A 21870-nucleotide genomic window follows, 5' to 3' on the forward strand; every position below is an offset into this window, starting at 1 on the left:
TCTGCAATCCATAGGTGACAGTAAGACTAAAAAAGTAGATATCTATTTAAAAAATTATAATTTAAGAAACTGAGCACACTTTTCTGGCTGAACATGCAATTATGTGAAGTCATAACTATGCAAATATTACAAATAGTAAATATTTCTTCTCTGATTTTAGGTAATAATACTGATAAGAATGTGATAACATTACCTCCAAAGGTGGGGCAATTATTTCATTCATTGTCTCTAATCCTTAATTATCTCTCAAGGTAAATTTTTTATTCTTTAGTTTATAGTCAACCATACCTTTCCAAAGACACTAAAAATCTATATGTTAAGCTTCAATGAAAGAACTTAAAAAAAATAGAAACTGTTGTTTGCTTTTCCTGATCTTGCTCTGATCAGAGATGCATGAAATCTGATCTGCACCCACCATTTCACAGTGGATTAGAGCAAATCTTAAAACTGGTATTTAGTTATTGAATTCTATCACATGCACTAATAACCTAATGCTTGATTTATATTAAAGATATTATAGTCAGTACTCATATAAATTAGACTCACCTGAAAGGAGTGTTTGTAGGTTCAAGTAAAGTTTTATGGCGAAGCAATGCAGGACCAGCAGCTAGGGAATCTTCAGAAGCATGAACTGAAATATAATGTTGAGGTGGACCCCCATAGAGCTCAAGACGTCGGAGAAGAACTTGTTCCCAGCGCTGCAAAGTTTTCAAAACTGCATGGCATATTGGGGAGCTAACTGGAAGCTCTAGAAAGACAAGTAAACAATAATAAAAACCCTCTCTTTTCCATTATGATCTTGACAAAGATAATTCCGGCAGCTGAAGACTGAAGTTTATTTCAGTATCCCCCCAATTAAGCTTTATTCAAACCTCAGTTTGATATTTACAAGTATAAAAAGATGAACTGCTTTGTGTTATCACTGCTAAATATAGGAACAGACTTCTCCAATGCTGACAAAAATTAAATATTGGAACAGATCCTCCTGGAAGCTATGTCAAGGCATATAGGTGACAGGCAGCTGATGAGAGAAACATGACATTCCTTCATCATAACAGGTAAATTGCGCCCAGCTAATCTGGTGGCATTCTATTGTGGACTGACTGCACTAGCAGGCAAGGGAAAAGCAATGGATGTCCTCTATTTTTGACTTCTGCAAGGCCTTTGACATAGTCCCACACAACACCCTTACCTCTCAACTGGAGCAGTAAGGATGGACTATCTGATGGCTGGAGCTGCTTGAATGATCTCAACCAAAGAGTTACATTTAATGTCCAAATGGAGATCACTGGCAACAAGTGGCATCCTTCAGGGATGCATACTGGGATTAGTACTGTTCCATACCGTGACAGTGATACAGCGGTAGTGAGTGCACCCTCAGGAAGTTTGTAGGTAACACCAAGATGAGAGGTGCAGTTGATTTGCTGGATGGAAGGGATGCCACCCACAGGGATCATGACAGGCTTGAGGAGTGAGCCATGTGAACCTTCCAAGCTTACACAAGGACAAGTCTACCTGAGCCAAGGCAATAACCAGCACCAAAACCGAATAAGTGATGAACAGATTGAGAGGAGTTCTGTGGAGAAGGACTTAAAAGGTATCAGTGGATGAAAAATTGTACAGGAGCCGGCAATGTGCGCTTGCAGCCCAGAAAGCCAACCACATCCTAGGTTGCATCAAAAGAAGGATGGTCAGCAGAGTGAAGGAAGGAATATGGCCCCTCACACCTGTTCTCATGAGATTCCACCTGGGGCACCACACCCAGCTATGGGGCCCCCAGTGTAAGAATGACAGGGACCTGTTTGAGTGGGCCCAAAGAAGGGCCATGAAAACAGGTCAGAGGGCTGAAACACTTCTCTTGTGAAGAAAGGCTAAGCGTGCTCAGCCTGGACCAAAGAAGGCTCCAGGGAAACCTTACAGCACCCTTTCACTATTTAAAAGGGACTTAAGTTAAAAACAGAGTAAGACTTTTTACCACGGCCTGTAGTGATAGGACAAGGAGTAATGGTTTTAAACCAATCAAGGAGATTTAGATTAGATATAAGGTTGACATTTTTTATGATGAGGATGGTGAGACAGTGGAACTGGTTGCCAGAGAAGTTGTCGATGCCCCATCCCAGGAAGTGTTCAAGGTCATGTCAGATGAAGCTTCGAGCAACACCATCTAGTGAAAGAGTCCCTGTCCTGCGGTAGGCAGGGCTGGACCTAGATGATCTCTAAAGGTCCCTTCTAAGCCAAAACCATTCCATGGTTCTACAAATCTATGAAACAAGGAGTAGGAAGGTTGTTACTTGAATTACAGAAAGCCTATAGTGTTTCCATCAAGAAATACATATTGTAAACATTCTTACGTGACTAAGAGGCAAAGAAAACATAAGTATGCAGAGACTGCTGCTAATTACTGAGCATTCCTTTTCACCCATTCATTTTATCCACCCACAATATTATTTCATAAATATGCCTGTATGATAAAGAGTATCAGAACATTTATTCCCAGATCACTGAAAAATTAATAACTTTTGAACTAAAAATAAAGCTACATTATACGTTACTGATTTAAAGTGTGGTAATTAGGTATAAAGAGACAACTCTGCTGCTTATTACCTGAAAGATCATGTCCAGCCAAAGGGTAGAAAATCTTCAAATTGTGAAGTACCAGCTGAACCATTGCCAATCTCATCAGTGACCAACTAACAAGAAAGCACTAGTAAGTCATTTACTAATAGTAAAATAATTTTTTCTCACTTATTCAATATTAGGATTTAAATTTAGAGCTTCAAATCCTCATTATAAACTACTAAAAACTAAAACCCATATTTTAGAATATTATAGATACTCTGAATTCAAAAGTCATTATACTATATATTGAGTAAAATAATCATTGTGAAAAATTAACTACTAAGTTTAAATAATGCATTCCCGTGAAATATCAAGTAACTGGTGTATTAACTTAAAAATAAAAGGCCAGAAATACAAGCAGACATTGTAGAAGATCTTACATTCTAAAGCTACTTACCTGTAAGAATTTGAATTAGAATGCTCTTGATTACGTGAATTTGATGCACACACATCTCCATCAATGTCTTCATCATCTTCATCACTTTCCTGACTCTCTTCTGAATCATATTCCACTCTACTTTGTGAAGGAAGAAATGGCTGAAAATTTAAACAATATTCCTTAAATTATCTTCTTTTATCTCATTTTAAATTACCTTTTAAAAATTGAATTGTTATAATATTTAATGCTTTTTATAAAAATGCAAACACATCATCTTACTCAATTTAGTAACATTTGGAGTTTGTACCTCATGAAAAGGGTAATTGTCCATAAGCACTATATGCTTAAACTGTTTAACTATTTTTCATATTACTGAAAATTCTAATGCTGAAAACACTAACAGTTTTCCAATTCTTATTTTACTTTATTCATATATTTATAGGTCAAATATATCAAACAAGACATAGGACACACAAGTTGGTCAGAGAGAAGCCAAAAACTGAGTATATTGTCTCTAGTTCTTCCAAGGGCTCAGAGGACAAAAGACCAAGAAAATCCTATCCTTTCCCTACAGAATTCAATATATGACCAGCCTACTATTGGTGCCTCACTGTGTTTATTCAGTATTTGCAATTTCTTTTTTGTCCTTGTTCCTAAAATACAACTGACATATTTATTTTGCTGGTATAACTAACATATGATACAGAAATGTGCCATTACGTACTCGTATACCATTACGTAACTTTCTACAAAGAAAGATCTGCCACAGCAGACTTAACAGGAGGCAATATAATTTGATTCCTAGTAAGCTTACATGTTCATTTCATCCAATTGAAATAGCTGACAAAAAGCTTTTCACATTTCCTTGTTCATCTAAATAGCTGGCCCATAACTATCTATACATTTGTATGCTGCAAGAATAAAAAACATGTTTTGTTCATACCATTACCTAAAACCAAATTAACTGAATAACAACAGTTTTTAAGAAAGCTATTTCAAAATATCTATTTAATGTTTTAGAAATATCCGTGTTTCAGAAAAAGCTAAATGTGAGCAATAAAAACCGGCAAGTTTTATCATATCAATATCTAGAATAATGACTAAGATAAGAAAAACTACTGGTCCAGAAGTGACAGAAGACATTTAATAGTCATAATAGCAAAAAATTACTTTTGCAATGAAATAGTCCCAGATGCTAAGCTCAGGAGGGATAAATCTTTCTTTGTGACATGGAAATTCTTGGTCTACCAATGGCAATGCAGGCAACTGAGAACTCTCTTTCGGCGAGGTTTTTGATGAAAGCCTGTAACGTTTTTGCTGTTTCTCTCCATCATCTATGGAAAAAGAAAATACAGTATGTTGCTTTAAACCATCTGCTTCACCTCCCTATTGCTTTTAATAAAGGGATTCATAATAGAAAGTAAAAATCTTCATTACAAGTTTTCAAATTTTAACGTTTCTGTAACAAAAATAGAAAATGCTGATCCTCAAATACATAAAACTGATACGTAACTAGAACTCCAGAACATGAAAACTCCCAGCACAAATAATACAGAACAGTAGAGTACACCCATAACTGCATTACAAGCTCTCTTTCTACAAAGATGACAAATATCATTACTCAAGCAACGATATTACAAAACTAAATCACTTTAATAAGAACTACTGAATACTGATAATGCTTGCTTTTAAGACAAGCCAAAAGTCTTGTCTTTCAGAATGTATATTGCAAATATGTAAGCAATATACATTCTTGCCATTCTTACTCAAGTTTTAATTCCATGTCTCCTTGTAGTAGAGGTCTGTATTTTTTCTAAATGGTACAATTCTGCTAAATCCTATGTCCCAACAATACATTTCTCCAGCAAATATGAAAGATTCCGTTTTAACTAATGCAATCTGACATATATCTTATTAAACAGGGAAGGACTAATTATTTGTAGTAACACCCAAAGTCCTAGGACTAGAGAGCTCCCCTCGCTTGCCCCAACATTGACTTTTTTCACACGAAAGAAGTGTCTGTGGGAGATTTATCTGACTTACATTCTTGATGATTACAGTACTCAAGGAAATACTTTATCCAAGCTTTCAGGAATATCTTAATGCAGTTATATCACCTAATAACCTGAAATCATTCTGGACCTTGTTAGGTGAATATCCCAATACAGCCTTTGTGTTAGTGGAGGAGGAATGATACCTGTTGTCACTGTCCCTGAGCAATAAGTTAGTGTTCTAGCTCTCCAGAACACATTTGAAGTGAAAGGGACAAAGGAGAAAAGAAATTTTATTTGGAGACTTGATAAAACATGCTGACCATCACTCACTTTCATAACAGACAAAAGGGACTTGAATCAATTTCCTACTTCATTTTAAAAGGTGGGGGTTTTTTATTTTCAAGTAGATATATGTAAGGCACGGAGATTAGTTTCTATAGTGAAAAAATTAACGGGTTCAAGACTTAAGTAAAAACACAGAAAGCTAAAACATTAGGATAAAAAGGAAGTTGATTTTTTGAACTTCCTCTTGGAATCCATGAAATTTCCAAGACTTATTTAATCAAGTCTTTTTTCTTCAGTAGAGGGCAACATGGGTTGTCTTATGATCCAAGTTTTTGGCTGACCTAGCAGCAGTAATAATTAGGATCCTAGATGGCAATTCTGCAGTCTAAAAGAGCTGACCTGGAGAATGGATATTACTGTCACCGAGTACAAGCATCAACACGTTGGGCCAAACTGTTTGCAAGGATGAACTAAATCGAACATCATAAATACAAATGGGTTTCTTTATCGTTTTAACTTTCCAATTCCCTTCTGCTCAAAATTAACCCTCAAAACTACCACCGAAGCCTCCAAATTTACTTTCTCCTCTTGATAATGCTTGGGATGGCAAAAAAAGAGCCAGCACACCTATGCATTCTTGGAGTGAACTACTACAAAGAAGTATTTCCTATACCCTTATTTTTTTTGTTTTTAAGTTTTATCCACAGGAGACTTTTGATTCTTGACAGATGCTTGAAAGAATCAAAAAATTTCCTTCAAAGCTCTTATGGGTATTCCAATCACTTGAACACAGAAGGTCTAACACTCTGGACAAAAGAAAAATAGCACAAATTTACGAGCCATTATATTCCATGTATAAGACTTCCTTGCTCTTAACACAAACTGAGATGACTGTTAATCCCAACTCACGTAAGATTTAAGTGGATTGTTTAAAAAAAAAACTTTCTGTTTTTTTATACCTCACGATTCTTTATGCTTTTTCAAATGGACAAATTCTCTGTACTCACACTAGCTGATGGAATTTTTTCATAATTTCTGCTCATTTTTGGACAAGAAAAAAACATGTTTTTCCAAGGAGATTCAAAAAGATTTCTGACCATGTATGAAGATGAACATTACCATCACAAGCAGCTGAACTACTGTGCTAGTTTTGGCTGGGGTAGAGCTAATTTTATTCACAACGGGTCATATGGGGCTGTGTTTTGGATTTGTGCTGAACACAGGGTTGATAATACAGATATGTTTCTATTATTGCTTAGCAGGGCTTACACTGAATTAAGGCCTTTTCTGCTTTTCATACTGCCACGCAGGTTGAGGAAGTTGGGGGTGCATGGGAGGTTGGGAAGGGACACAGCTAGGACAGGTGACCCAAACTGACCAAAGGGATATTCCAGACCATATGACATCACACTCAGCATATAAAGCTGGGGGAAAAAGGAGGAAGGGAGGATGTTTGGAGTGATGGTGTTTGTCTTCCCAAGTCACCTTTATGCATGAGGGGGTCCTGCTCTCCTGGAGAGGCTGAACACCTGCCTGCCCACGGGAAGCAGTGAATTAACTCCTTGTTTTGTTTTGCTTGTGTGTGTAGCTTTCGCTTTTCCTATTAAACCATCTGTCTCAACCCAGGAGGTTTCTGGCTTTCATCCTTCCGATTCTCTCCCCGATCCTGCTGGTGGGAAAGTGAGCGAGCAGCTGCATGGGGCTTGGTGGCTGGCTGGGGTTAAACCATGACAGCTACAAAGTAATTTATGTATAGAATCAAATAAAAGATGAAGACACCTCATCTTTCATCTTGACATAGGGATATCATAACAGTATGTGTTGCACTACTACACTGTGTCATAATTTTTTTTTTTATCCTGTTAGGGATATTATTTGAAATCCACTTACCTGTACTAAAAGTCAAAAATGCAGTAACTGCAGTAAAATTTTCAATTCATTATTTAAAGCTTACCAGTTAAGAAAGAGCATGCACATGCATCACTATGAATTTTTAGCAACTGCTCAAAAAAAAAGAAATTCACTAGCATGAAATAAGGAGCACATGTTGCACGATGCAGAAATAAGCAAGTATATGTCTGCAGGTTGTTTTTTTAAGCAGAATTCAAAAAGCAAATATTTTACTTCAAAACAGTACTTTATTTCCTTCCGTTGGATCATTCTTTGTATTTTTAAGAATACTGCTAGCCACTGGAAAAAATTCAGTATTTAAGGCAAATGAAAGTACAACCATCTAAGGGGTTTGAAATACCTACTACAAACACAGATTTCTTTTTATGCATTCTAAAAAAATTAAATACAGTAACAAATTCATTAAAAATCCCAATTTGTCATTTGGGATTTCAAATAACAAATTACATTCACTTTCAAATTTGTCATATATTTCTAGTTAAAATCCTTTTTTGTGTTTCTTTTGTATTTAAAGCATTCATCTTTGCTCACATTTTACTTATAAGACAAATGTAAAATTTATGTTATTTCTCAAGAATATTGGATTATTTCAGACAAGGAAAATCCTTTAATTTGTGCCAAGTTATAATACACGCAATGATAGTCAAAAGATCTGCTGCCTCCCTTCTGTCCCTGGAAGAGCTAAAAGGTTCAACTTCCCCAAAAACTAAAACGCAAGTCAGAGTTACTGTATTTTACTGATGACTGTGTGTATGCATGAAGCATCAACAGCCCAAGACCCTACAAAAAACACAAGTCTTAATGAAGATATATGAAATTATGAAGCTCTCCTCTTACAAAAGCATCCTCCTTGATTGCAGACATCAACAAGTACCAGCACTGCTGAAGCCCAGAACCAGAGCGTAATAATAAAGATACTACAAAGAAATACCAATTTTGAGTCACACCTTGAATCATTTTAGGAAGTCTAAGCCCTGCACAGATTTGTGCAATTCTTTGGGAAGTTATAAAAGCAAACTAGAACAGCAGTCTGGTGAAATTCTACACAGCTCCATATCTCAACTTCAAACTTAGAAAGAATTTGCATTTTTTAAGCTGATAAACCCTGAAGCTGATATGATATTCTGATTACAGGCTACAGCTCGTGTGGCCACAGTGCTGAATTTAATGAATTTCCAATCAACAGGAGCAATAGCAATTAAAGTTCCCTAAGACGCAGTTTGGTGATTCATTACAAAGCTTAAAACAAGGTATATATTACACTCTCAGATATTTATACTAATAATAACAACAATAATAACAACAATAATATAATTATTCACATTGTGGGCATTTCAATAAATTGTGAAGGGAAACCTCTTGAAAAGTTAAATTATTACAACAAAATATTTGGTGGCATACGCAAACTTTCTTGACATTTTCTGCCCTCCAAGACATTTCCTGACCATCCAAGACTATTTCCACTGAGCTAAAGAAACTCCATCATTTACAGTGCAAATACTTCAAGTCAAACTTCTATGTTGTTTTAAAAGTTGACTTAGCCAAGAATAAGATAGTAATAGTGAGAAGCCAAAGACTTAAATATAGACTAGAAAGACCATAGAACTAACAAAGCACTCAGTACTTCAAAGCACCATAAGGAAAAAAGCCCAACATTGCAGTCTCTAATTCTGGAATTCAAGGCAATTAATCTCATGTTGTTGTCAAAAATTTCATTACTAATGGGATCACAGGGAGTTCTGCATTAAAAAGCGGTAGTTTGGCATGGCTGTTACCTTATGTAAGCTGGAAGGTTTTAAAACTTGAGGAATCTGTATTCTTTCATCTATTCTGAGATTAAGCAATTCCTGAAGATAATGTCTAAACACTAAGGCTTTTTACTATTTCTGACTTGCTGGTGAACTTGAGTGCAGTAACACAGCACTGCTTGATTTAATCTGAAGCACTGCTAATGCAAGTTCAGTTTTTGTTGTTTTGTTTTAGATTTGTGATGAAAACTACCTCACAGTAAGTAAAGCAAGCAGATAAATGCAAAAGTTCTAAGGAGTGGGGTGTTTTGTTTTGTTGGGGGCTTTTTGTTTGTTTGGATTTTTTTCCTTCTTTACAATGACCTAAGAAAAACTTGACTTACATGACCTGTTGCTCTAAGTCAGACATTTGTAAGATCTCTAATGACAATGTGTTTTCTAAGAGAACAGGAATAATGGTTTGTGAAGAGTAAGCAAGAGCTACGAATTAATTCAGAGGATCAAACAAGATAATGATGTAAGTAAGAGTGACAGCAGAACTGAATATCCTATGGACAAGTTTTATGTGCACATCCTCATTATCTAGGCATCTGTTTGTCAAAACCTCTGGCTTGTCAGGCAGAACTCAACATAGTAAGAGCTGACACGTCATCATTTCTCCCTACCAAAGTACTCAGAAATTATATTTGTGTTAAAACTTAGGACAATCAGTGGAGAAAAATAACTTGTCTGAATAGTTAAGTATTTTTAGATTTCTGATTTTCTACATCTGAAGCCCAACTTTAAATGTATAAAGTGTACTGGTAAAATACTCAAATTTAGAAAGCAGTTCTACATTTCATCTGCTTTTGCAGCATGGAATATACAAAATGAAATTATGGATATCTAACTTAAACCAAAATTCAAACTTTTCCTTAAGAACCCTCTGGATGATAGACAACTTACTGTCTCTATATAGACTTAAATTACGTAGTGGTTTTCTAGGGCAGTTTTTAAGAGAAACTATATGGCAAATACAAATCTGAAAAGATCTACTACAATAAACAACAGGATTATTTTTCAGATGATAACTGCATCTTGGAAAACAAAACGTCATATTCTAGCCCTCTTTGCCAAAATCATTTGCTGCAATTGCAAAACCAAGAAACATGGCTGGAAAGTATAGTGCTCTAAAAAGCTATGCTCCAAATTGCTATGCTTTGTCTGATCTTTACTTGACAGAGGCAATAAAGCAAGTTTTTCATAGAAATTAATTCCTAATAGATGTTAAGACTTCATAAGACTACCAGGTACAAGTCTTTGGTTTCTGTTTTTTCAGTTTGTGTTGAAGAGAAATTTTATATCCAAAGCTATTACATGCTCAAGTCCACTAAAGCAAAGAGCAGAAAGGGAAATCACATTGGCCAGCACCGAACATAATGTTATGATCTCTTAAAACACATTTGAAACTTAGAGATCAATATGCCCATTCAGATATACACTTAAGGATTGGAGGGGAGGCAAAGAGAAGACATGTAGGACATATAGTATTACATCAGAATTTTTAGTATTAATAATTTTTGGCTTTTAATCTCTATTTGAGAGTGGAAACATTTCACAAAAATCTAAAAGTAAACATAAGAGAAAGGAGTCTAGTTATAGACTAACCAAATGAGGAGCTATAAAAACATCTAAATAATACTATGGAAGAACATGCCATACTTGACCTGAACAAGCATTCCAGGCACTTATCAGAATTTGTTTCTGGGTGTCAGAAGAAAAACTAAGAAATGACCGTAAAGGCACAAAAATATAGCTGATTTGAATCCTACTGCTCTGCTTCACTGGGCGTCTGTTTCTGGGGGTCTACTTTTTTTTCTTTCTTCTTCCACCATTTTTTTAAAAGTGTCAGAGAAAGATATTTCTCCAAGAATTTTTTCCCCCAAATTTGCTCTACATAAACACATATTAAAAATGAATAATAACCTGCAGAATCCTAGAATTACATCGGTTGGAAGACGCCTGGTCCAATCCCTTGCTCAGAACAGGGCTAACTTAATTGACGGCATTTGTTCAAGCTTTTGAGTAAGTCCAAAGACGAAGACTTTGCAATCCCTTTAGACCCTTTTTTCAGTGTTTGATTATCCCTACAAACTAGTATTTAAAGAGGTCCCTTCTTCCCAGAAACTTTCAGTTTGAGCTTCTTTATTCTTGCAGCAACAGTTCTACTAAATCTGTAATCAGACAGCCAGTGTTCATCTTTAAGAAAAACATACAGCAGACAGGCATTTAGTATATGTTTCAGAACACATTTCTATGTAAATACATTTATCATTTTAAAGCAGTTGTCGCAGCAGTATTAACACACCCTAGTATACATAGTTACCAACATCTAGGAAACAGAACTGTCAACGAAAGAAGTTATGGCTTCTAACAGTTCTGTAATGGCAAACATATTTACCTTATCAAAGTGATACTGAGAAATACTTGTTCAATACCACAGAAAAAATTGATCAGATCCGGAATAACAGCTCCTTTTTGATTAAAGACCTCTACTCTGAAAATAGTTTCCCAGAAGTCTGATAAAGATGGTATTTAAACAGATCACATTTACAGTTTTTCTTAAATACAAGGTAAGGTATTTTTATATGTAAAATACATCTAATATCAATAACAAAAATAACAAAAATTATATAAACTTGTATTTTATCTCTCTACATATGTCTTTAGATGTGATGTACAAAGCCAACAAGTAAATTTATCTTTAGAAAATCTTCCTTTAAAAAAAATCACATAATCTGCAGTATTTTTGCTCTTGGTTTTATAGTACTAAATTAAAATGCACAAAACTGTACCAAAGAGAAAAACATTACAGGAATTAATTCTGGACTTCAGCAAAATTTATCGTCATCTGACTTTAAAACTTCAAGAATGTTTACTTTCCTAAAAGGTTCTCTGAATATCAAATTTGAATATCAAAAAGACACCTTACATTTGTATTGTATAGAATGAACACTTAGAAATCCACATGCATAATAATGCTTATATTCAAAAAGCGAAACAAGCAGCTCTCCAAAGATATGAAACACTTCTGATCCTTTCAAACCATGGTCAAAATAATTTTATATTTAATATTAATTTCAAATGAAGAATTAGTAGGAAGACTACAACAGCATTGACAATTTTCTTTTTAAAAAAGGCCCAATTCAACTGCTGCTTTAATTACAAAACTTTAAATTTTGATGTCATGGCTTGCAAACAGAAGGTTTTCTGTCTTTCTGCATATGCAAAAAAGCCCCACGCATAGCAAACTGCATGTAGAGGCCTAGTACTAAATCTATTATCTTGCCTGAAGATTTGGCAGGACTATGAGTACTGAAGGAGGTAAGGGATTTGGAAAACCCCACGCATTCCATGGAGAACACTACTACCTGATGTGGGCTAGGCATTGGGAAGTGCCTACCTGTCAAAGAGAGAAAACATACTGTATTTGTAAAATGGGAATATACACCTGTTATGAGAGAACTGGAAAGCTTTAAAATTGACATAAAAAAATTGGCTGTAACAGTACTGGAAACTTTCTCTTTAAGATCAACTAAACTCCCTCACATTACAGCAACTGTGCTACTTGGAAATCTTATTTTACTAGCATTCACTTCTGCTCACTACTTCTACCCAATATCTATGCCAATAATTTTAGATCCTTGTTTTTCTGTGTGGACCTAAAACCACACTGAATTCTTACTGAACACAAACTACTTAAAGCAAATTACTCCTAAGCTTTCAGCAGTCACATAATTTTCTTAAAAATCCCAGAAGACAATATAAGTCAAACAAGAGAACTAACCAGGTTTTGTCTTTAATTGCTGTTGTCCTCTGCTGGGTGTATGAGCTCCTCCTCCAAAGACAGCAGACCACATTTTGTCGTTCAGTGGATGAGCAATAATTCTATACAGTTCGTTGCTAGAATGTGTTGCAAGGCCATGGATGAACAGACTTAGATAGACCGCAGTTAGAATTTCACAAAGTAAAACTGTGAGACCTGGTTGGGCTTCCTCACCAGCAGAATTCAAGAGATGTATTAGAGCTGTCATTCCTGTTTACACAAAATAAATACATTCCTTAAGAAAGCACATATATGTGTTTGTGAGCGTACTCCAGATTATCAAGGGTATTTTGACTGGCAACCTATGTTATTTAGTAATTTCTAGTGTAAAAAGATTCCAACTTTTAGATGAAACTGAACACTCCAGGAGAAAGAGGTATACTTTTTATTTTTAACAATTCATTATAGCTTTTCAGTTTCATGTTTTGGACTAACAGTTAAAGAAATGCATAACAATTTTTCAGTTATTATAACTACAGCATAACACTGTAAGTTGAAATTATGTCTTCTCACTTTACAGTGGTAAAACCAATCAAAAATCATGGGCATCAACTTTAACTAGACACTGTCTGCCAAGTGTTCCTTCACTCAAGTACTGAGTATCTTGTGTTTTGATGCTCCCACAAAAAAGCTGTTGTTTCAGATGTGGCTTCAACTGTTACACTGTGCACATAAGTGCAAGTGCAAATAGTGGTGGCCAAATAATTCTGCTTTTTTGTCATCCTCTCTAATTTGCTCATAGAGCATGTGAATCTATTAAAAAAACAGAGATATCAGTTCAAGGTAATGTTACTTATAAGAAAAACTGCTAACAATTCCATGTTCCGTTCATTAGAAATTTAACTCTGCAACTAATGAAATAAGGAGAAAACAGATGACAATCTGATTTCTCTCTAAAATTTGTAGATTTAGTGTCAGAACATTTTGCAGAAAAGAAAAAACAGCATGGCATCAAACACAAAGACTGCTTGAGGCTCTCCAAAAATATTTTTAGTGTGAAATTTTCTAATTTAAAAAACAAATACCATAATAAGTAAGCATATTTCTTGGTTATACTTACAGTAAAGTTAGCGATGTAAACTGGAGCTCATACATATATATATGTATGTATGTGTACATATGCATATATTACATTGCTAACACTCCCTCTAATGTAGCTCCCTAGTACAGCTTCACTAACATACTTTAAGAATTACCTGAAATCTAACACGGATTTCAGAACTACAGAAAAACTTAATTTATTATAAACTTCTCATTTTCAATAAGTTCAATTAGTTCAAAAGTCTGAGTTGGAGCACAAACTAAGACAGCTTTTCAGGAGTAAGGAAGTACAATACTGGTGCGACTGATTTGTTGCCTCCAGGAGGAGCAAGTAGAACACAAGACATGACTTCACCTTACTTCCCATTTACTTGACCTTCACTAGAACCCCCACTAACATTTTTAGCAAGAGAAAGCAATATGAGCCAACTTGACTTAGTGAATAACCAGAAGCATTAACTTAGAGGTTTTGAAAAAAAAAAAAAAAAAGACAAAATTTTAATCAAAGAACCCAACTTTACCATACAGCTGTTATAAATACGACTAGAAAATCCAGAGCATAGCTACATGCGCTTAGAGTGGATCCAGATAACTCGGTTTTCCTTAGGAGGAAAGAAATAAATCAACTCCAGATACCTGGCCACTGAGCAGGTGATGTGTTTGGAGTCACTGTTTCTTCTAAGCTTGCTGTTCTTAAAGAATGGCGCTGAGTTAACAGGACTGTCTGATACACTGTTCCAGTGAACTGATTTGCTTGAAATGAGCTGTGAAACAGGAAAGTGAGAAATTTATACAAAAATATTATGATTACAACTATTCAAAGTTCTTTCTAGACAGAGGCAAGTGTGAGCACTGCCTTCTGGTGCACTACCAATTACGACCACTACAGTGAGACAGTGTGTCAATGGTTCTCTAAAAAGCACTTTTCCTAACCTTTACCTGTAGCTGTGGCCATCACAAAGACATTGGTAGATGCAAGCGGAGAGCGACGCTGCTAAGGTGTGCATGACATATATCTGTAAGACAAAGTTTTATAGAACATATTACAGTCAGATTGAGCAATGGTTACAATGATAGCCTTTCTCAAACTATGACACATGCGTACAGATTTGTAAAGTGGAACAAGCACTGAATACAGAAGGTATAAACACACACTTAAAAAGACACATTTCACTTCAGAATTTATTTCAGATAAATCAGTTCACTTTGAATGAAAGGGATGGGGAAGTATTCCCTTACCCCACCAACCCATATCAAAGCTCAGCTGTAGCTGAAATGTTTTCAATGAATAAACAGCAATGTAATAAACCTCTACACAACAGTCATAAGTAATTACACCCTAAGACAGTAGCAATATGCTGGCTCAGAATACAAAGACTTTGCTTCAGAATGAAACAATAATGCAGCTTAGCTTTTGATCAATTCCTGTACAACTCTTGTACACACAGGCACTTTACTCAGTATCGCACTGATCAGTATTTTTAACATAGCTGATATTTTTCTTAAGGTATCACAAACCACATTTAGACAAAAAACTAGAATCTGTTGATCAAAAGGGTTGTTTTAAAACATGAAGGGTTTATAATATTTATTTGCTTGTTCCCTCCAACGAACAAGCAAATCTCTTAAGTGTTCTCTAGAAATCCCTAGTAAAAGCAAACATGATTTGGGACCTGACACATATAAAACTTTAGGAAAGACTTAACCTAACACTTTAAGTTTGACTTCCAGTCAAAGGTTAAAGATAGAACAAATCTTACAGAAATATAATTTTTAAAAATACTATATTTACTATACGAACATATATACTGTTTCACAAAAAAGTTTACTGCACTTTGCCAATAATAAATTTTTATTCTTCAAACTTTCATTTTACTTCAGTCTGGGAATTACCAGAAGTAATGATCATATTGTCAAATATAATAATTATAATCATATATATAAGACAAATATGATACTGATAGTATAGTACAACATGTTTTCCAGAACAGATGTCATCTTGGACAAATATCCAGTTCTGAGAGGCTAATCTTCTTCAGCTTGCTTAACCAGATGCTCAGCACCTCAACAACAACTTATAAATCAGTGGACATCACTTTAGCTCAAGATCATTACTAGAGAAAATAATTACGTTTCACAGTTCTATTATTTGTCACAGGAAGGCACAGGAGAAAGTTTTCACGCTGTTAGAAAAAAATTCACGACTAGCAAATTAGACAATGACAACAACAACAAAACGTATAAAAAAAATACATACCTTGTTGTTCTGAGTATCTGGATGAGGTGGGGAATCAAGGTTTATTATAGCATGTAATATATCATGAGTTAAATTACCAAGATGTAGCAATGGATTAGCCACCACTGTTTTGGCACTAGCTGTGCAAGCAAATAGGAGAGGTATGGAACTTTGCTCTGGTGGAGGGCTGGAAGGCATCTGTACCGACTGCTCCTAGAAACAAGCAAGAAATGAAAAGTGATAGTACGTATTCTTAAATGGAACATAAATATTTTTGAAAGAGGGGAAAGGATTCTAAATAACAACAACAGCAAACACCTACAGAAAACACAACCTGTTAAAAACAGATTTACATTTGTTATAAAACAGGTGCATGCTACAGTAGGAAAACTTCAACAATAATACAAAACACACTACAAACCTGAAGCAGAGAAAAAACAAACTAAGCTCCTCCACATACCTGCTGAGATTCCTGCAATAGCAGTATTAATTCCATTCTGACAGATGCCAAGCCTCCACCATGTGAGCCATGAAGTATACAGTAACTAAGGAACATTCTTAGGAGAGATTGGTACTTCAGAAGCCACTGACGTCTTTTCTGAAAGTCTTCTCTCCGTAGCACATTTTTTTGCTGGTCAGCTGTGTCTTCAGTGTTTTCACATAATGTGGTTTCCTCTGGCATTACTCCAATTCCTGACTGTATCTCTTCCACTTCAACATTATAATCACAGGTCTTCTGAAGAGCTACCACTTCTCTCTCAAGCCACTGATAAAGCTGATATCGCAACTTCCCACCATCTACTTCATAACCCGTGGACAGTGTACGAAGCTCTACAGTAAGAATTTTCAGGCATGCTCTAAACTTCAGCTGTGCTGAAATGATATCTTCTGATGGACTGAGAACATCTTTGTCATCAACTGCACTGAAAGATTCTGTGTAGCTAGAACTTGTTTCACACAATTTTTCAGTTTTCTTCAGAGGTCTTAGCTCTTTCATTACCAGGGAGGAATCTTCACTCTCATCATTTTCATCACTGTCTGTCTGTAGTTGCAAGGGTTCATCTTGGAACACCAGACTTGGCTGACTCCAGTCAAAGGAAAGAGTTGAACTTGAATGTTTTCCTGATGAACAATCTGAAGATGAACCGAGACCATTCCATACTGGCTGCGACCAATCAACACTGGAAGCTTGGTCTTTTGTTTCAAACTCTTTAACTGGAGAAGATGGTGAGAAATCTTTACTGGTATCCATTAAACTAGGGGATCTATAAAAAGGCTTCGATCTCTTGACAACTTTAGGCATCTTTGATAACACTTCTAAGGCCAACATAGGACAACCAGCTTTCAAATGAGCATATGCAGTGGTAAAGAACAGCCGTCTTTCACCTAGGTTGATTTTATCAGCTAATCCATTTTCTACTGTTAAGCATATGTGTGTGGAAGATGTATCAGAAGAGCCAAAATGACGTCTCAACAAGAGCGGATGTGTTCTTAAGTAGTTATAGAAGTTAAACACTGCAGGGTTACAAGTTGATGAACCATCTCCTTCACCTGAAAAGAGATTGCAGCATGAGGAAAATGTACCATTCCATGAGAAACATCAATCTGCAAAATCCTGAGTTCATCAGAAAGCTATCAGGTCTTAATATTAATTCTACTGTCTAATTCATACATTCGTTCTACTGTTTCCTTCACTGCATCCCCCCTTTCCACCTTCCTTTGCATCTTTATAATTTGAATATTTTGGTGGGGAGGACACTGCCAAACCAAAACACTACTAAAAAGAGAAGCTTGAGTGGGACAGCAAGTAAGATTTTTTAAATTAAAACAGATGCCACTACTTTTCCTTGTACCAAGGACAGTTTTGCTGCAGTCAAACAAGACCACTTTTCTATTCAGTATAGATTTCTAAACCAGCTACCTCTAAATGACAATAAGATGTTACATTTTACTAAAGATTTTTAGCTAAAGTCTTTTTTTAAAATTTTGGATTAGTTTTTTTTATTTTGTCTACATCTTAAAAAAAACAAACTTACCATAAAACTAGGAAACCTGTAACATTTATACTTAATGGTAGCAGTATGACATACAACTAAATGAATTACACAGCAGTGCAACACCTATGCGTTTTATTTTCATGTTCACAACAAGAAAAACCCTTAAAAGATATAAGCACCAAAACAGGATGAGTCACTCAGTTTTCAAAGAGTCCAGGTTAACTGAGAAGAAGATAGACTCTTTCTCTCTCCTTCATCAGGAGTTACGGCACAACTAGTGACAGATAAGAGGTAAATGAAAGAGTACCATTTAAGTAAGAAAATAAAGCAAGACACAACAAACAAGCCACTGAACTGATCACAGAAAAATTAGTAACATTTTAAAATTCCTTAACACAGAAAGATGCGACCAAGACAGAAAAAACCAAACACGATACTCCTCATTTACTCAAAATTATACTGAGGCATGTAACTTCAACTGAAATCAGTTTTTAAAAGTAATTACACAACTATAAGTATTTGAGTCTTCATTTGTTCCCCTCAAATTTCTCTCAGTAGCCAGGACCAAAACCAGCTAGCATGGTAACTACCAGGGACTTGAAACACTCAACTTCCTTGACAACACTAACTTTAGGAAATAACATAATTGATTCTTAGAAGCTTATAAAATTAGCAAGTGAACATAGAAATTAATTGCTCTAGGAGACCTACATGCTATTTCAGGCACCACGTGGGCCTCCTTGTACCATCCTAAATATCAAAATCTTTTTGTTGGCAGTTTATGTTTTCAACTATTTTTCCAATGATTAAAAGCCACAAAACACCCTGTTTTCTGGGCTCTCCTACGTAACTGTGCAATCAGAAATTTCTTTTTAGGCTGTGATGGAGTCAAATTAACTAATGAAGTTAACTTCTCTCTTCATCTTTAAACTGCTGCTTTAAAAACAACTGCATCACTGTAGGATCATCCCATTATCTTGATATTCATATACTTAAAGAACAAAGTATCCATTCATGGGACACAAGATAAGGACAACACAATCACCGTATCTGTTATTAAACAGCAAGCTATTTACTAACACTGTGAAGAACTATGTGGTACCTGGTTTTGTTCAGATGATACTTCAAGAAACTGCTGCTTAAAGGAACAAATAGTTAAAACAAATCTAACAGATAAAATACTTATATTCTTACCTCCTTCATCTTCAACAGAATGTTTAATCAAAGTGTCAAGAGCCTTGCTATAATCTTCCAAAATCCAGTATGCCATACTTCGCAGAAAAGGGTCACAGTGTATGTTTCCTGAGCTCTCTTTTCCAGTAAACGCACTTCCCAAAACTCTCTTCTGTAGTACAGATTTATAAGTACTAGATACTTCAAACTCTGACTCATAAAGTCTTGATATTACAAGAGCCAACTGAATGTCATGCAGTTTTTCAAGGCAGACCTAATTGAAAATAAATACATTCAAGAGATTAAACTTCATAATTTCTTCTCTCTTTAAAATGATCACAAGGCAGGAATTGACATGAATCTGTTCAGACTAAAATAAGTAATTCTATCAACCCCAAAAAAATCAAGCAGGAACTATGCAGAATAGGCATAGCCAGCTATTACATGCAAGATCTGATATGCATTTCTTCAGTTTAAGTGACATGACAACAGATCTTTAAAATTGATGGGCTTCAAGAGAACAAATCCTTCATTATCAGAGATGAATTTCCTCACAACTTTTTAATTCAAACAGATCCCGGAAATACTTTTTTTTTTTGTTTGTTTGTTTGGTGAAGGGATTTTAGGAGCTAATACACATCACTGCCAAAATGCCAGGTCTCGAATTTCCTAATGAAAACTCTGCTGTCTTCATGAAGGACTAAGCAGACAATCTGAAAGTAAGATAATGGTAGGTAACGCCCTTAATTGTAGGTATTATAATAATAATATATTATAATAAATTATTATATGTTATTAACAGAGAAATTAATTATGTGACTTTTTAGTATCACTAAGATGACAGCTAAAAAAGAATCAAAATGCAAAAATCAGTGTTTTGTATTTGGCATTAATTTGGGGGGCTAGAGAGTGGGAAAGAAGAGCACAAACCAGATGCATCAGAAGCTTCAGGGGCCATACTAATAATGCAAAATGCAAATCACATTCCATGTATTTGTACATTTGGGACAATATAATAGTCTTAAATATAAAAAAGCAGTTCATTTTATTACCTCCACTGCATCTTTTAAGTGTCCTGCCAACAAGAAAAATGCTGCAGAATGTTCAAAACGCTGTTTGCCGAGCAGAGAAAAAGCATTTTTTAATGCAGCTTTACGCCATCTGTCCTCAGTAAAGTTGTTTCCAAAAAACTGTGTCATTTTAGTATCTTTTTGGGACCTGCATATTGAACATAATTGATAAAAATATTATACATTTTATTAGATGCATCATGGTTCTTTACTTCCTCAGATGCCAGTATAATTTTACACAGATCTTTACAACAGGAAATACAATGTCACTACACTGGGAGAAGGCTTCATATTTAAAAATAACAAACGTCAGTGAATACAAAACCTAATGGTATTTTCAATTAACCTGATACAAATACAGAAAATCTCATTTTTCCCAGGTGAGCTTCTAAGAGTATGTGACAATGCAAACTACTTTTCAAGAAGTTTGAAACAGTGAACGGTGTATTACGAAACATCCGTTTCAAAGACAGACATAATTCGGTCCCCCGAACTTAGGGTAAAATTTATAACAAAAAACACTTTTCTAAAAGACAGATATATCATGCTGTATCATATCATATACTACACTACACTGCTAATCCTCAAAAGTAAAACAGAATTAAGCAGTGACTGAAACTACAGTAGCTTTGAGACTAGAATGTGAAACATGTACCTTCAGAAATAGCAACTAAATTACTTCAGTAAATATAAGAAGCTTAGAAATGACTCACCGAGTGTAATGACTAATTTAGCAATCAAATCTCAGCTTTCAATGGTAATATTTGTGTTCTTTTGGATTACCGTCGCATTCAACCTTTTTCCCAAAATTATACCAGTGTGAAACTCCACGTAACAGCTTGAATGTTTCCTACCTGTATAATCCCCAGATAACAGCCTTCTTCTTCATTGCGAGGTAAAAAATGGCTGCGTCAAGTGGGTCATTGTTTCGCTGAAACGCTGCTTTAGCCACCTGTGAAGACAGTTCAACAGCAAAAAACAACCAAAATTTAAATACATCTGAAAAGAGATTCTTGTTGCTTCTGGTATCCCACACCCCAAAGTGCTCGGAACTACTCTTTAATACAGGATCCCTCCTCTCATTGTGAGTCTGATGCAAACGTGAAGATACAAGAGCCCTTTTCATATCATTTAGTTAATGCTCTCCCAGTTCTAGAAGATTTTTGGAAGATCAGGTGGGAATCCCTGTATCTGAAATCAGTTCCTGAAATCATAGCAAAATTAATTTATTAGTTGCTCTGGTAATCAAAGGACATATGAAGTCTTGAAAGACAGGCTGGGACCAGTCACAACAGGAGAAAAATTGTTTACAGGAGATTACTTTGGAAGGTTGGAAAGCAATAAGGGGTAAGTGGCAGCAAGAATAGTCCAAGACCTATGTAAGATAACCTGAAACTCAGGCCCAGAATACCTGGAATTTTTTTAATGCAAGGCAGTTAAGTTTTATAAAGTGAAGATTAATTACTAAAGATTGAAAAGTAAAAGTAGAGACATGCATTTTACCACTTCGTGCTTTGTAGTCAAAGTATCTTGTGCATGTCATTTTCTAGCT

At 35.4% G+C, this 21870-nt stretch overlaps 1 protein-coding gene across 7 annotated transcripts in view; it reads right to left on the minus strand.

Annotated features, from left to right (window-relative positions):
• DMXL1 (Dmx like 1) overlaps positions 1-21870 on the minus strand; it is an 81785-nt gene that overhangs the window by 16806 nt on the left and 43109 nt on the right. For 4 of the 7 annotated variants that reach the window (XM_051789288.1, XM_051789289.1, XM_051789287.1 and 1 more), the window contains exons 21-33: positions 21173-21270; positions 20301-20466; positions 19270-19522; positions 16539-17629; positions 16100-16291; positions 14782-14858; positions 14479-14606; positions 12763-13011; positions 12265-12378; positions 4169-4332; positions 3017-3156; positions 2605-2690; positions 547-748 (exon numbers count right to left, since the gene is read on the minus strand). In XM_051789288.1, the coding sequence (XP_051645248.1) occupies positions 547-748; positions 2605-2690; positions 3017-3156; positions 4169-4332; positions 12265-12378; positions 12763-13011; positions 14479-14606; positions 14782-14858; positions 16100-16291; positions 16539-17629; positions 19270-19522; positions 20301-20466; positions 21173-21270 (2960 nt within the window). Of the gene's footprint in view, positions 1-546; positions 749-2604; positions 2691-3016; positions 3157-4168; positions 4333-12264; positions 12379-12762; positions 13012-14478; positions 14607-14781; positions 14859-16099; positions 16292-16538; positions 17630-19269; positions 19523-20300; positions 20467-21172; positions 21271-21870 lie in introns of those variants that run through there. The other 3 variants (XM_051789291.1, XM_051789290.1, XM_051789293.1) reach the window with 2 other exon arrangements.

The sequence above is a fragment of the Manacus candei genome, unplaced genomic scaffold, assembly GCF_025592945.1.
Source record: "Manacus candei isolate 608988 ecotype Guabito, Panama unplaced genomic scaffold, ASM2559294v1 h1tg000027l, whole genome shotgun sequence".
Classification (NCBI taxonomy): domain Eukaryota; kingdom Metazoa; phylum Chordata; class Aves; order Passeriformes; family Pipridae; genus Manacus; species Manacus candei.